The sequence below is a fragment of the Crocuta crocuta genome, unplaced genomic scaffold (assembly GCF_008692635.1).
Source record: "Crocuta crocuta isolate KB4526 unplaced genomic scaffold, BGI_CrCroc_1.0 scaffold90, whole genome shotgun sequence".
In the NCBI taxonomy this organism is placed as follows: Eukaryota; Metazoa; Chordata; class Mammalia; order Carnivora; family Hyaenidae; genus Crocuta; species Crocuta crocuta.
Genome location: NW_027527449.1, coordinates 3,216,747 through 3,231,913, shown reverse-complemented (window position 1 = coordinate 3,231,913; position 15,167 = coordinate 3,216,747). Strand labels below are relative to the sequence as shown.

Sequence of the window (15,167 nt, the reverse complement as noted above, 5' to 3'; positions counted from 1 at the left end):
CTTCTACCTTCCAAATATCAGTCTAATCTGGTTCCTCTTCTCCACTACCATTCTGAGTGCTGGGCACCTCTCCATTTTGATGCCAGATATGCACGGAAATACAGCGAACACACATGGAAATACAGCGAACACCAGCCAGGTCACTGATTCATGTGTCTATCAATTACACGTTTTGCCACTTGAGTTAGCTTTAGAGAAATCTGAAAAAATGCCATTGGCCCCGGGTTCCGTATTGCCTAAAGAATTCAAGGTCTCCATTGTATGATATTTCAGGGCTATTCATAACCTGGCCCCACGCTTTCTCCTTATATGCCCTACATTTAAAAAGTTCATCAATTTTAATACATCATTTGTTTTTTTACCACCATGTGGCTGTATCCACCTTTTCTTCAATCTGGACCATCCTTTCGCTCCTTTGAAGGACAACCTCCTTAGTGATGCTTTTTTTTGGCTTCCTTAGGAATGGACCCCCCTTTTGAACTTTGAGAGTTCTTCTTTCAAATCCTGATCACATTTAGAGTGGCAAGAGCCATGCCTTATTATTTTTTTTATCCCAAGAGAGTACCTTATACATAATAGGCTTTCAGTGAATTTCTACTAAATGTCTGTTGACTGTTTGATGGACTGAGAAAAAAACCTTCCTGTATTCCTCCAACTGTTGACTACCTGAAACCCATTCCAATGACTCAGTTCGCTAAAAATGTGCCACCAAAAGACAGACAGACACTGCTTCAAGGTTAAATCTACTTAAGGACTGGCTAAGAAGCTCCGTGTGACTACCCAATGACCCCTGGGGAGGAAGAACTACATTGCCTAAGGCTACAATGAATTTCCAGAAGCTTCAGCTCAAAGTTGGCTTGACCGTTATGCAGCATATCATCTGGGTGTCTCTTCTGCACCATATTTGCCTGTGAGAGTTCTCCCTACCTGTTATCCTAGCTTGTCTCCTCTGTTCTCTATCTGTACTCCCTCCCTGGGCTTCTTTCTTATCCTATGGTTTATGTTTATCCATAACAATAATGATTCCCAAGTTTAAGATCTTTACTTCCAACCTCTCTCCTGGACGTCCACTCCTCATCACTTCCGCCCCACCACATTTGTCCAAGCCACCATCATTTCCCCTACTTACTGAGACTGTCTCCTACCTGGTCTCCCTGTTTCAACCTTTGCCCAGTATAGAATATTCTTGGTGTAGCAACTACACTGTAATAACTGTAGGAAATCAGTAACTGTTACTGCTCAACTTAAAGGTCTCCAACAGTTTCCAATCACTCAAAGTACAAAGTCCTTGACCTTGCCATGGTCTGCAAGGACTCGAGGTTTGTGTGTCACTCCTTCACTCAAGCCCTACCTGCTGGCCTCTTTGCCATTCGATGCACAAGCCAGGCATGCTTTTCCCTCAGAGCGTCTGAACTTGGTCCTTACGCCGTCTAGAAGACCCTTCCATTGACTCTTTCACTTTCTTAAAGTTTCTGCTGAAATATCAACTTATCAAAGAGATCTTCTTGGACCGCCTTTATAAAATGGCACCCCCTTCCATTTTACCCTGTTTTGTCTTTGAAAAATTAGTCTTGTTCCTAACCTGACATATATTTGTACATTTGTGGTCTCTCTCCCCTGTTTGCTGGTAAGCTCCTAGAGAGCAGGCACTTCATCTGATTGACTTACTACTTGAGTCCACTCTACCACTGCCTGGTGCAGAATAGGCATTCAACAAATCCTTGAAGAATGAATATGCCAAAGCAGCTATGTGCTGCTATATTTTACAGACCACATGTTTTAACTTGGCTATTTATGAATTAAAGTCCATTATTATCATTCCTAATGTCCTAACTTTAAGACCTCAAAATTATTTCTTTTTAAAAAAATGTTTATTTATTTATTTTTGAGAGAGAGGGGGAGAGGGAGAGAGAGAGAGAGAGAGAGAGAGAGAGAGAGAGAGAGAGAAAGAGATAATGAATATTCCAAGCAGGCTCCACACTGCCAGTGCAGAGCCCTACATGGAATTCAATCCTGCAAACTTGGGATCATGACCGGAGCCAAAATTAAGAGTTAGAAGCTCAAACAACTNTCAAAATTACTTTTAATTAGAAACAAACAGGCAGGAAAAAAAAATCTCCAAATATTTCAGTAGGTAAAAGGAATAGTGAAAGTATGATTATTTTTTTAAAATGTTAGTTTTCTTTTTTTCCTGAGGAGACAGGCTTTATTATCAATTATTAGAACTTAAGTCATAATACCAAACTTTTTAGGTAAAAATATCTCGCAATAATTAATGAACATTTGCTGCTATAATCATCTTTCCTGAAACATTTTTACTTAGAATTATAAACAGTAAGTTATTGGGAGTAATGACCATAATGAAGTGTTCTCATGCCCATCAGGAGGTCAGGTACCAAAAGCTTTTTCCCAGTGACTGTATGAGCAAAGCCATTACGAGCTGTTGAGTTTAAGTTGTTTTTCCATTTGGCTACAACTAATAAATATATACAGATACAGTATAGCCTGAACAAAAAAGTATTATGAATAGATCTTTAAGAAATAACTAGAGGGGCACCTGGGTGGCTCAGTCGGTTAAGCGTCCAACTTTGGCTTGGATCATGATCTCACGGTCCATGGGTTCGAGCCCTGCGTCAGGCTCTGTGCTGAGAGCTCAGAGCCTGGAGCCTGCTTCAAATTCTGCATCTCCCTTTCTCTCTGCCCCTGCTTCACTCACACTCTGTCTCTCTCTCTCAAAAGTAAGTAAACGTTAAAAAAATTAAAAAAAAGAAATAGCTATTCTACTACAGCATTATTTATTCTGGCACACACACGCGCGCGCGCACACCCCCACACATACACCCCACATTCTATGTTTCATTCTGCAGAAGTATTTATGACAGCACTGGAATTCTGCAATCCTCTTTAAAGATTCTTTGGAAACCACACAATCTGAAAACCAGTTTCCTTAAAAAGTACTGCCTGCTAGAATTTTCTACCTGTGTTTCAGGAATAATAGGGCTGTCTTCAGGAGACGATCTGAAAAAGGTGGATAAAGGAGAAGACACGATGATAGGATTTGGCCTCACAAATCCACTCAGATCACAGCTGGGAATGTCATTCTCTTCCTTCTTCATGACGAGGGTGTCCATCACATAAAAGACATTCCATGGAATCCACACCGTATGATACTGAGTCAGAAACGGGGATCGCTCAAATACCAAAGTCAGAGAAGCCCCACCGTTTGCCACCAAATCAAACCTAAGAAAAAAACAAGATGACTCAGTGAATTACCTGGACCCCATACAGCTTCCAGTAACACTTAGCTCCTTAAATAAATATGCTTTATAAAGATAACCTACGTTCCTTCCAACTTTTATATGACAGAGTTACAAATCTACAGGAACATTAAAATAATTATACAGTGAACCCCCAAATACCCTTGACTTAGATTTACCAATTTGTTCACATTTTCCCAAATTTGCTTTATCTGTCTACCCATATCTACTCATTTTTTCAGAACCATCTGAGCTTATGAAATATCACCTCTGAATATTTCAACACGGACCTTCTAAGACCAAGAAAATTCTACAAAATCACACATTGTCACTGTGTCGTGGCACATGAGCTCCACTTTTAAAGCACCGTGTGACCACATGCCACGTGCACTGTCACAGATTTCTGGAGTCTAAAAGTTGTTGGAGTTCGATATTAAAGGGGATAATAAAACATACTGGGTGATACAAGAATGCCTGGTTTTTATACTGCAAACAGTGCAGTGTGACTGACTCACATTCCATCCTGGCGGGTAATAGTATATCCATAGTCCGGGTAATGGAAAAATGAGACATTCACGCCAATAAGTGGAGTTCCATCAGCAGTTAGTACTTGGCCTCTAATGACAGATGCAAGGCTGTGGGAAAAGAAAGAGAATCGGAATGGGCATTTGTCTGCTCCGGGCAGCGGTCTCATGATTTAGAGCTAATTCATCCTAAGGATAAAATAACACTATCACACACACTAGTTAGTCTCCAAAACCAGACCTGAAAGAGTCCCAAGACAATGTCCCTTTTAATTCGGTGCAATTCACATTCTCTAAACGCCTGGTGTTTACCCTTGGTTTTAATTTGTTGCAATCTGGGTTTTGGAGAGTTATCAAGACCAATAATTTAGAGACGTATTTTTAAAATTATCAACTGCGCTTTTTCGTAAGTCATGTATCTGACGCTTACGTGAAGAAAAGTATACCTTCCAATTAATTCCAAGGCAATCCGTAAATCTGCAGGGACCAAGAAGTGCAAGATTTAAAGGGGCAATAAGACACATTTGTGGAACAACTTTTAATCAACTGCTGGGTCTAACTGCATTAATGCTGTTAAATTACTGCAGATCCAGGAGTTCCCGTGTAAATCATCTTCTTTTACTCAGTGAGACACAAGACACCTGCTTTCACTTACTGGTTTATTTTCAGGTCATTACTGCTCTGTGAAACACCAGTCGAACAGCTTATGCAATCTTACTGTGATGCCGTTAGCAGTTCCATTACATTAATTCATAATTTATATTATTTAGCGAGCTCAGCTTAAAAAAAAAGCTCACTTCTGTTTTGCCTTTTGGGGTCTTCTCACTGCTTCTTTGGAAACATTTCCAACTGTGCTAACAAAATCAACTCGTTAAATGAAGATTTACTGACTCCTTAATGGGATGTCCTGTTAGGTCTTAGATACTGAAATTGACAAAGTATGTGAACTGTGTCAAAAACGCTGGAAACACGAAGTTTGGTGAGGAATTTGCGGAAAGAGGAAAAACTGCCTTAAAAGAAAAAACACTCCCCTCAAATGCACCGTCATCAGTATTTATATAAAGTGCATGTAACCACTGATAACATCACTACACGTCTATGTAAGAAAAAAAAAAATGCATTAACCTCTTATTGAAAGGACTTTCTCCGGGAATGACATGGGTGCTGTCGGACCCTATAAGAAAACTGATTCGATCATAGAAGGATTTGGCGGCCTGCTGTGAGGGGGACTGTAAGCTTTGGCTGATCACATCCTGAGGGTCAGGCAGCCCACGGCAGTAAGGTTGGTTTTGGCAGGAACTCTGTAAACAGCAGTCAGGGTCCATACAGTCAACGAGCCCATCTGCAGAGAGAAGCGTAAGCTGGTGAGAGCATTCCTCTTGTTAATCTGTGATTACTGTTTTGTGCACTATGTTTTGTTTGGTGGTTCCTTTTCGTTGATATCAAATAAGTGTCCTCCCTACCCCCACCCTAACTGAGAGTAATTTCTATGAGGCATACTTTTTGGAAAAGGATGGAGTATTAATACAATATTTGCAGCTGCTTTCACGTAGAGTAAATGTTTGGATTGGAGATGGTGGATTCTGATTAAGAAATTAAAAATTACTGATTAGAACAATCTATTAGTAGTTTGAAGGAATATAGACTAGTTTTAAGTATAATTATTAAAGTGTTCTATATTTTAGAAAAAAATGTGCTAGGAGTTAACACAGTGAGCGTGATTGGTTAATGGATCGGAAACTGCATAAGGAGAAGTTCTAAAATTTGGGAAAGGGTCAGAAAATGAAAGGGTGTGAAATGAAGCAAATACAAATCCAACATAAAATGGATGAGATCAGCCAACCAACTTTCAAGGAAATAGCTTTCCCGAGGAAGGTAAAGTGTGTTCCAAATAAAAATAAGGCAACTCTTAAATTTTAAACAGGATCCTGGGCCCCTAGAGTTTATTTAGCCTCTGCTAAAATAGAGGTGTTACTTTAAAACGTGGCAATTGTAAATAAGCCATAATATTGAAAACGCTAAGAAGCCTATCACAAAAAAAAACCCCCAAAACCCAAAACTGACCCACAGTATTGGTGACATGAAATGTGTAATGGGTAGAAAGAATTTGCCAGTGTCTTCTCCAGGAACATCAAAAGGAAATTACATTCAATGCCCCATGTAAGTATTTTGCTCTAAACACAAAAACCGACTCACTGGTGGAGACAAGTGTCGGGTTATGATGATTTGGTGACATTACCCCTTAAGATCTTTGTTTCACTGACCAGCCGACACATGAATTTTGATCTGCTTGGCAATTACATTTCTGAGTACAGAGTAATATTAGTTTCTGAAGACTTTAAATCATTCTTGGGAGATCCGAAAAATGGTTTTAAAATCTTTAAACCCAACTACCAAGTCTTCATGTGACCCTATGATAGCAATGTCAGTTGAAAATAACTAGTTGACCTATGTATTTTATTTACATGAGTGTTTTTTAGTAACTTTGATTTTTAAAAACACCACACTAGCCATTTGGTTTTGCTTGAGGACACTCTTATTAATAGAATGTAAGTTTGCCCCTCCGTTATCTGATAGCAGACTGAGACGCAAGAAAATAGACTAAATTGAGTCATGTTGCCCAGTCTAAGAGTAGGTCAAGAGCAACACAGGTAAGGTAGGAAACTGAAGATCAGGGGTCCTGGATCAATGTCCTTTTTTCTTTTTTAAATTTATTTATTTATTTATTTTGAGAGGGAGAGAGCAAAAGTGAACAGAGGAAGGGCAGAGAGAGAGAGAGAGAGAGGGAGAGAGAGAATCCCAAGCAGACTCTGCGCTGTCAGCAGACAGACACGGGGCTCCATCTCACAAATAGTGAGATCATGACCTGAGCTGAAACCAAGTCAGTCGCTTAGCCAACCAAGCCGCCCAGGGACCCCCTGGATCAATGTCCTTTAGTCGTTTTGCACAGAATGTAGGGGACGCTTGTGATTTCTCCCAATACTCATTTCCTTTTCTTTGGGCAACAGCTCTACGTTTTCCTTTAGGTATCCCTCCCTCCCCACCTCTCTGTCCATGCACATTTCCCCCTTCACGTGTGGTTCCGGAATGTCTATTGGACCGAACTCGTGGAGCTACGGGGCATTTCAGGAAGTGTCTGCAGGCCCCATCCCCATGCCCCCAGGCTGGGTGCTATAAGGCTGTGAGGTTGGGGTCGCTGCATCCCTCCTGCGTCACTCCAGGAGAAGCTGGCTGGGAACGCAGCCCTTCAAGGAGCAGAACCAAGAGCTGGAGACAGAAACCATGGGTCGCAGTGGCATCTAGGTTTTCACAACAAGCTGCATGGAAGGGAGTGCCTGGGTTTTCCAGTGTAGACGTGAAGCTATTATATTCTTTATGCCTGTTCCGGTTAGATTTTCTGTCGCTTAAAACTGAGAGAGATTTTGTTTCTCTAGAGCCGCTAACTAAAAATTCGTTCACTATTTTCCTTGTAGTTGAAAATCACGCTTACTACACGAATACACGAATTAAATATATAGTGTTGGGCTCCCTTCACATTAATTTTTAATTGTTTTGTTGCCACAATGAGTCAGCATTTCTGACAGGCAGATCTTACCCATTGTTTTCTTGTGCTAGTTACATTTTTATGCAGATATCCGTTACATTTTTTAAAGATGAATTAATTATTTGAAAGTGCAGTTTTAAATGACATTTTAAGTTTTAAATCACATTTTAAGAAAGTCAAGTGAAACTGAGCTTTGAAATTTTACATAAATTTATCAAAATACTACTTTCTTGGCCAAAAGGCCATGAAGATGAAAAATGCCTAAATATTTCTCCATATTTCTGGAAGAAAGATACAACTATGCTATAGGCTTACTTTTCATGAAGTTATAACAATGTAATATGTTGTATATATATTTTCTCTCAAAGAAAGAGAAACAGATTTTTTAAATTTTTAAATTTTTTTAACATTTACTATTGGGAGACAGAGACAGAACATGAGTGGGGGAGGGGCAGAGAGAGAGGGAGATACAGATCTGAAGCAGGCTTCAGGCTCTGAGCTGTCAGCACAGAACCTGACGCGGACTTAAACCCAGAGACTGCGCTATCATGATCTGAGTCAAAGTCAGACGCTTAAGAGACTGAGCCACCCACGTGCCCCGACTCAACATTTTATAGTACACTATTGAACTATTGCCTCAGTATCATTTCTGGCTTCAAAAAAAAACCAAAAAATAAAACCCTTTCAGTAACAATCTGTGACTATATATTGAGACTTTATAAGGAATCTTACTTTGTAAATCTTTTTTAATGTTTGTTTATTTTTGAAAGACAGAGAAGACACAATGTGAGTGGGAGTGAGGGAGACACAGAATCTCAAGAAGACTCCAGGCTCCGAGCTGTCAGCATGATGCAGGGCTTGAACCCACAGACTGCAAGATCATGACGTGCGTTGAAGTCAGACGCTCAACCGACTGAGGCACACAGGCCCCTCTTATAAGGATTCTTTATGTATGTGTTTTATGACCTATTTAAGAGTTCTTACTCCATGACTTTTGAATGGATGTGGATATGCTTGGGAGATCATTTTACACAAATATTTTATATTCTTGCAAATCTTCCCCTAACATTCATCCTTTAACTAAAGAAGAGATTACTCAATTGGAAGAGAAAGTACTTCCAATTATTGTATTTTATCTCCATTAATCTTGTAAATTAAAGGCTAAATGCCCCTCATCCTTTCTCCCCTCATGCTACTCCCACAGTGTCTTCCTTCAGGCACTATCTCTACAATTGCCAGAAAGGAATACTCAGATTTAGCTATTCATCTTTGTTAGTTTATAAAAAGCAAATGTACATCTGGCATGTAGTCCGCGGGTCATAAAACTGCACGAGACTGACACCTTCTGAACTAATCAGTTGGAAATGCATTTTTACAAGCCTCTCTGCTAACATCAATCAGAGAAAGAATCTCATTTTCAACAGCCAAGATGCAGGGACGCATAGTTTGTTATTCTTCTGCAGAGTTGATCAGTCACTTGCCCAAGCAAGTGGCCGGTGGTTATGAATCTGGGTCCCTGTAACTTGGGAAAATGTCTTTCATTCTTTGTACTTACACAGCTAGGGCTATCTAGTACAACTAAGTTGATTACCCACTTGCCCAAATGTACACGGTACTAAAACTGTCTTTGTGAAATACCTTCTCAAAATCATTGAGATTCTGTTTAGTACCAGGAATATTAGGTCGGTTTAAACTTATATAAGTGTAGACATCGTGTCTAATATAATTAATCATAAAAAAATCTAAAGAAAATCCAAAGTGCTCAAAAACCACCGAATAACAACTTCATTTATCTGCTTTAATAATGTAAAGCAGATAATTTAGTTTATGCTTCTGTCCACTGAATCCTGAAAAGTCTTCCCTCTAGTTATCATTTTAAAAGATGTTCTCATCTCACCTTAGGCTTCTGCTAAGGTGGGTGGCAAACTTACTTTGTAAAGGGGCAGAGAGTACGTAATTTAGGCTCTGCGGACCATGCAGTGTCCCATACTGTTCAACCGCACCATTATAGAGCGAAAGCAGCCAAGGACATCATGGAAATGAACGGGGGTGTTCCAATAAAACTTTATTGACAAAAACAGTCTTTGGCCCAGAGGTCATAGTCTGCCAGCCTCTGATCTTGCTTTAATGTTTCTACCCACCCTATTTCCTTGTGTTCTTCAAATCGTTCTTGACATTGTTTTGGGCAACTACAGACAATACATTTTGTCAGATTATCAAAGCTTCTGACTCCAAGTCTCTTCCTAGGTTACTCCTATGCGGGCTTTCACCTGCTGTCAAAACTCACTTTCTTCTTTCAGCAGCGATGGACAGCTGAACTCGTTGTTTTGAAACCTTGATTTACTGACTGGATAAAAAGTCATTAATTTCCTTTTGATGAATTTTCTTTTTTTACTCAGAAGATAATCAGTGTCCATTGCCCTTCCTGCCCTCTTAGGAAGTCCCTTTCCCTCATTCTAAGTTAGAGACAGAGACAGAAATTATAAATTAAGATATGAATTATTCCGAGGGAAAAATTTATCCGTAGACTTCGGAATTTTCGAAGTGTACAGGTCTACCTTTCATTACTTTTTTAAGTCGCCATTCTGTGAGATGCATGAAATTCATTCGTGACGGAACTAGGATCACAGCTGGGTTTCTGTCTACTCTTGTTCTTTTTCTGTATCAGGGGTCTCTACGTTAACATAGGTCTCCAGGCTGGTCATGCTTTTGCACTTCAAATCCACAAACTGCCTTCTAGATATTTCCATTTGGATATTACACAGGCATCAAAAACTCAGTGCGTCTAAAGCACATTTAATCTTCTCTAGACATGCTGTCGTCTTCCGTATTTCCTATTCCAGAAGGGTTCCACCAGCTACCCGTCCAGTCTCTCCAAGTAGAAACCTGAATGTCAGCCTTGACTCTTCTCTTCCTTTTTCTCTGCACTGAGTCAAGTAGCAGGTCCTTCTTTTCTCCAGCCCAACTCTCTCTTGAATCGGTCTCTGTCTTACCACTTCACAGAATCCACCCTTCAGCCACCACGGGCACCCCTTGACAAGATCTCCACAACATTTTCGGGTCCCAGGCTTGTCCCGACCCCCCGTTCTCTACATTTCAGTCTGACTATTTCCTCTGCATGGAGACCTCTGACCTGCTCTCCACACCCTGACCCCCAGGCCCCTCTCCCAACTGCTTCAGTCAGCAGATCAGACAGTGGCTCGGGGAGCTCCTCAAGAGCTGTGTCCCTAGTACCTAGTAGGCATCCTGGCACCAAGTCAGTGCATGACGTATCTCTGGAAGGAAGGGAAGAATGGATTCAGTTCCTACGGGTAATTAGATTGAAACAGGTCAAGATGAGGTCTTAAAGGGGCAGCGGGGACACCTTCGGGTTTTCTTTTCTCCCCCTTCTCCAGCCCTCAGTACCAGGCTAATCCTTGAATTCTGATTTCTTTCTTACCCCAACAGTTATTATGTTAACAGGTTCTTGATTACTTAGACATTAACCACTCCACACAGTTATAAAAAGCTCTATTAGAAGAAACTGTACCGGGGGGCGCCTGGGTGGCTCAGTCAGTTGAACGTCTGACTTTGGCTCAGGTCATGATCTCACGGTTCATGGGTTTGAGCCCTGTGTCGGGCTCAGTGCTGACAGCTCAGAGCCTGGAGCTTGTTTCAGATTCTCTGTCTCCCTCTCTCTCTGACCCTCCCCTGCTCATGCTCTCTGCCAGAAATAAATAAAAAACACTAAAAAAAGAAGAAAATGTACTGAACACTATGTATAATCTTACAAAGAAAAAGGCCCTATTTATTTTTGAAGACACACACAACCCAGAATTCATAACAAGGTTAACTTTACAAAAATTTACCTCCGATCAACGAAAACTTTTGCATGATGAAAGACACCTGATATCTGCAACACACCTAACAAAAATTCATTAAATAGCATCTACTAAGAACTCCTAAAGATTTAAAAAAAAAAAGTCAAACAACTAATAGGAAGAAAATGGGCTAGAGAAATAAATAAATAATTAGCAAAAGAAGAAATCCAAATGGCTGAGAAGCACAGATAAGGATCATCATTCTAGCCAGGAATTAGAGTGATGCCAATTAAAACAATAAATGAAAATTATTTATGGGAGTCATTTGCACCTGTCAGACAACATTCCTGGTTTTCCCTTGGTGGACGGTTTGGTTTCTGTCCGATGATCATGTGCAGGCCATGAGTAGGGAGAAATGAGAGCCCTCATACCGATGAAGTGTACAGTGGCGAAACCCACCCGCAGGGCAATCGGACTACGAAAATTAAAAAGTTTAAATACCCCTCCACCTAGAAATTTCACTTCTTAACATCCGTCCAAGAGAAATATTTGTACATTTACACAAGGATTCATAGGCAGGTGCACACACGCAGAGACACTGAGATTCCCTACAGATCTGTCTTTATACTAAGAGTGAAAGAGAGAGCAACACCAAGTTATTGTTAATACTTATTACGAACACAGTAGTGGTAACATTAATGACTACGGCTCTGTGTCCCTTACAAAGAATAAGGTGCGCCTATATGTACTTCCTGGCCAGAAAAAAAAACAACTCTAAGATAGATTCTTGGGCAGAATCAAATTTAGAACAGCCGGAATCCCACTTAATTTTAAAAACATAAATATGCCTATACATTCACGGAAGGAGGAGGAGAAATATGCACAGCAAGTTGCTGACAGCAGTTAACCCTTCTGACAATGAGAAAGCACTGTTTGTACTCTATGACTTCGATACATGATTAATTCATTAATGCAGAGTTTTTTTTTTTTAAAGTTTATTATTTATTTTGAGAGAGACAGAGACAGCATCAGGAGAGGAGGGGCAGAGAGAGAGGGAGAGAGAGAATCCCAAGCAGGCTCCGCACTGTCAGCACAGAGCCCAACGTGGGGCTCGAACCCAAGAAGCTGTGAGATCATAACCTGAACTAAAAACCAAGAGTGGATGCTTAACTGACTGAGCTGCCCAGGCGCCTCTATGGAGAGGTTCTTAAGATGGAGATCCCATGTAACAAAGAGATGTTTCTGAAGAGGTCCTGGGCACTGCTCAGTTCTATATTCCAAAGCTTGACCTGGCTGCCACTGGTAATGGCCATGAAACGTAGGCAGGAATTTTAGTTTCAGGCTGTGTGGCTCTGGTTTTCCTTCCCTTCTAAAACTTCTTCAGTGATGGGGCGCCTGGGTGGCTTAGTTGGTTAAGCGTCTGACTTTTGCTTAGGTCATGATCTCGCGGTTCATGGGTTCGAGCCCCGCGTCGGGCTCTGTGCTGACTGCCAGCTCAGAGCCTGGAGTCTGTTTCAGAGTCTGTGACTCCCTCTCTCTCTGACCCTCCCCTGCTCATGCTGTCTCTCTCTCTCTCCTAGAAATAAAAAAAACATTAAAAAAAAACTTAAACAAACAAAAAAAACCTTCTTCAGTGATAGTGGAAAAAGCTCATGTTCCTTGTGTGCGATCGGGAAGCTACTGGGGGACTTTGTTTCGGAGGGTACAAGCTGGACTTCTCTTTCCTTGAATGCGATTTACCTTGCTCTAAAAATTCTTTGGGGAGGAAAGGGTTTGGACGAACCAGTCTCTCCCCTACAGTGGGAGCCAGTAGAGTCTTTTAAACTCACATTGATTTGTCCCCCAATTGTGATCTACCAGGAAAATACATTTTAAAGGTTTTTTAAAATGTTTTATTTCTTTTTGACAGAGAGAGAGAGAGGGAGACAGTATGAACAGGAGAGGGTCAGAGAGAGAGGGAGACACAGAATCTGAAACAGGCTCTAGGCTCTGAGCTGGCAGTCAGCACAGGGCCCGATGCGGGGCTCGAACCCACAAACTGCGAGATCATGACCTGAGCTGAAGTTGGGACGCTTAACCGACTGAGCCCCCCAGGCGCCCCTAGGAAAATAAATATTAAAGCTCTGAGACTCTGAATGCCATTCTGTGTTCTGATATCTGGAATCTTTCCAGGAAGTACTTGATTTCCTATAATCCTTTTTTTTCTTTTCCCTTTTCTTTCCTCCCTTTTTCTTCTTCTTCGTCTCCTTTTTTCACAGCTATAGATCTTTTTCTTGTTTATTAATTTTGAGAGAGAGCAGGAGCAGGGGTGGGGAAAAGAGAGGAGAGAAAGAGAATCCCAAGCAGCCTCCACACTGAGCATAGCCCGATGGGCTCGAACTCATGAACCGTAAGATCATGACCCGAGTAGAAACCCAGTCAGATGCTTAACCAACTGAGCCACCTGGGTGCCCCTCTTCTTCACTATTAAAGCTATTTTCCGTTTTTCTTCCCACTTCTGTTACTCCTCTCTTATTTATTTTTTATTTCAATATGTGTTTGGAGAACACAACAGCCTCATCTTCCGGCTAGAAGTCTTTCAGATTCTATTTTCAAACATTTCCTATTTTCATGTGGTGAGCTCCACACTTAGACTCCGGCCCATTCAGCACACTCCTGCTGCTTACATTAACATTTCATTCATGCTTCTACTTCTGTTCTTTACCACTTGCTCACTCCTACATTTTCTCCAGTCTGAGCCTTTCATTTGTATTCTCTCTCCCTCTCATTCCTGGTTTTATCTTTCTAATTTCTGAATAACCTCTCCTGAATTGTGATTTCCTCTCTATTATCATCAGCCTTCACTTAAAAAAAAACAAAACAAAACCACAATAAGCCTATTCTAGGTACATCTTCCTGACATATCCCTACAAAGTCATACTTCTGAAAGACACACACACACAAAACAACGCTATCTCATAAGTAAGCTATATCGCTCCTGGCACTGTATTTTGGCATGTCACTATTCTTGCATAAAGTTCAGTAGTTTTGTGCCTAATCTCTAAGAGAAGGCTTAAGTCCCATGCCATTAAGAACCCACAGGGGACTTATCCAACCAGAAGAACAGACAGGGAAGCAAGATGTCAAAAGGTGCTCTCATTAGATAAAAAACCTGGGAACTGCCAGAGAGAATGTATTTTGGAAAAACCATCTTGTGCCTAAGTATCTTGAGTTTCTACCAAGGTAGAGAGAATTGCCTTTGGCAAACTGTTGCCTTCTGACACTTACACAGTGGGCTCACCCTATAGGGAGCTACTGAAAATCAAGAAACCAGGGCTGCCTGGGTGGCTCAGTCGGTTGAGTGTCTGCGGGTGGCTCTGGTCATGATCTCGCCATTCGTGAGTTTGAGTCCCACATTGGGCTCGCTGCTGTCAGCTCACAGCCTGCTTCGGATCCTCTGTCCACTTCTCTCTCTGCCCCTCCCTCGCTCTTCCTCTCAACAAAGAATAAACGTGAAAAAAAATCAAATCAAATCAAGAAACCCTCTCCTGAATGCGATTTTTAGTGGGGACACTAGTTAAGGGCGACGATGTTTATCAAAGTATGCAGGGGGTGCTGGAGAGCTACTTGGCAATCTCGGGCATGGAAAGCACCGATTTTCTTGTTCTCGAAGTGAGAAGGCTGTAATTCGGGAGGCAGGGGGCAGGGGAAAGAGACCAAGAGGAAAGGAGAAGAGGGTTCCCCCCGAGATTAAGGAGACTATTAGGCATATGAAATAGTTATTGGAGCACATTCCCTGGTTAAACTAAAATGAAACGCTGCGGACAGCTACTCACATTCCTGGCGTGGAGTCTGTTCTTTCCGTCTCTCCAGCACTCATACCCCTTCCGGTGACACAATTTCAACTTGGCTTTGGGCAGGGTACATACTTCAGGCCGAGGAGGGTCAGGCTCGCACCCAGGCCACCTGTAACCACTGAGCAAGGCTGTCTCCCTGGACTGGGGTTATTATGCCATGGAAGGCACTAGAGCTGCCGGGGGGGGGGGGGCCATTCGGGGGAGGA

General features: G+C 41.5%; 1 protein-coding gene across 1 annotated transcript in view; it reads right to left on the bottom strand.

Annotated features, from left to right (window-relative positions):
• Positions 1–15,167, bottom strand: part of TENM3 (teneurin transmembrane protein 3) — a 449,902-nt gene that overhangs the window by 59,232 nt on the left and 375,503 nt on the right. Inside the window, 3 exon segments of the mRNA XM_077762712.1 lie at positions 2,979–3,240; positions 3,773–3,892; positions 4,907–5,123. Coding sequence (XP_077618838.1) covers positions 2,979–3,240; positions 3,773–3,892; positions 4,907–5,123 — 599 coding nt within the window.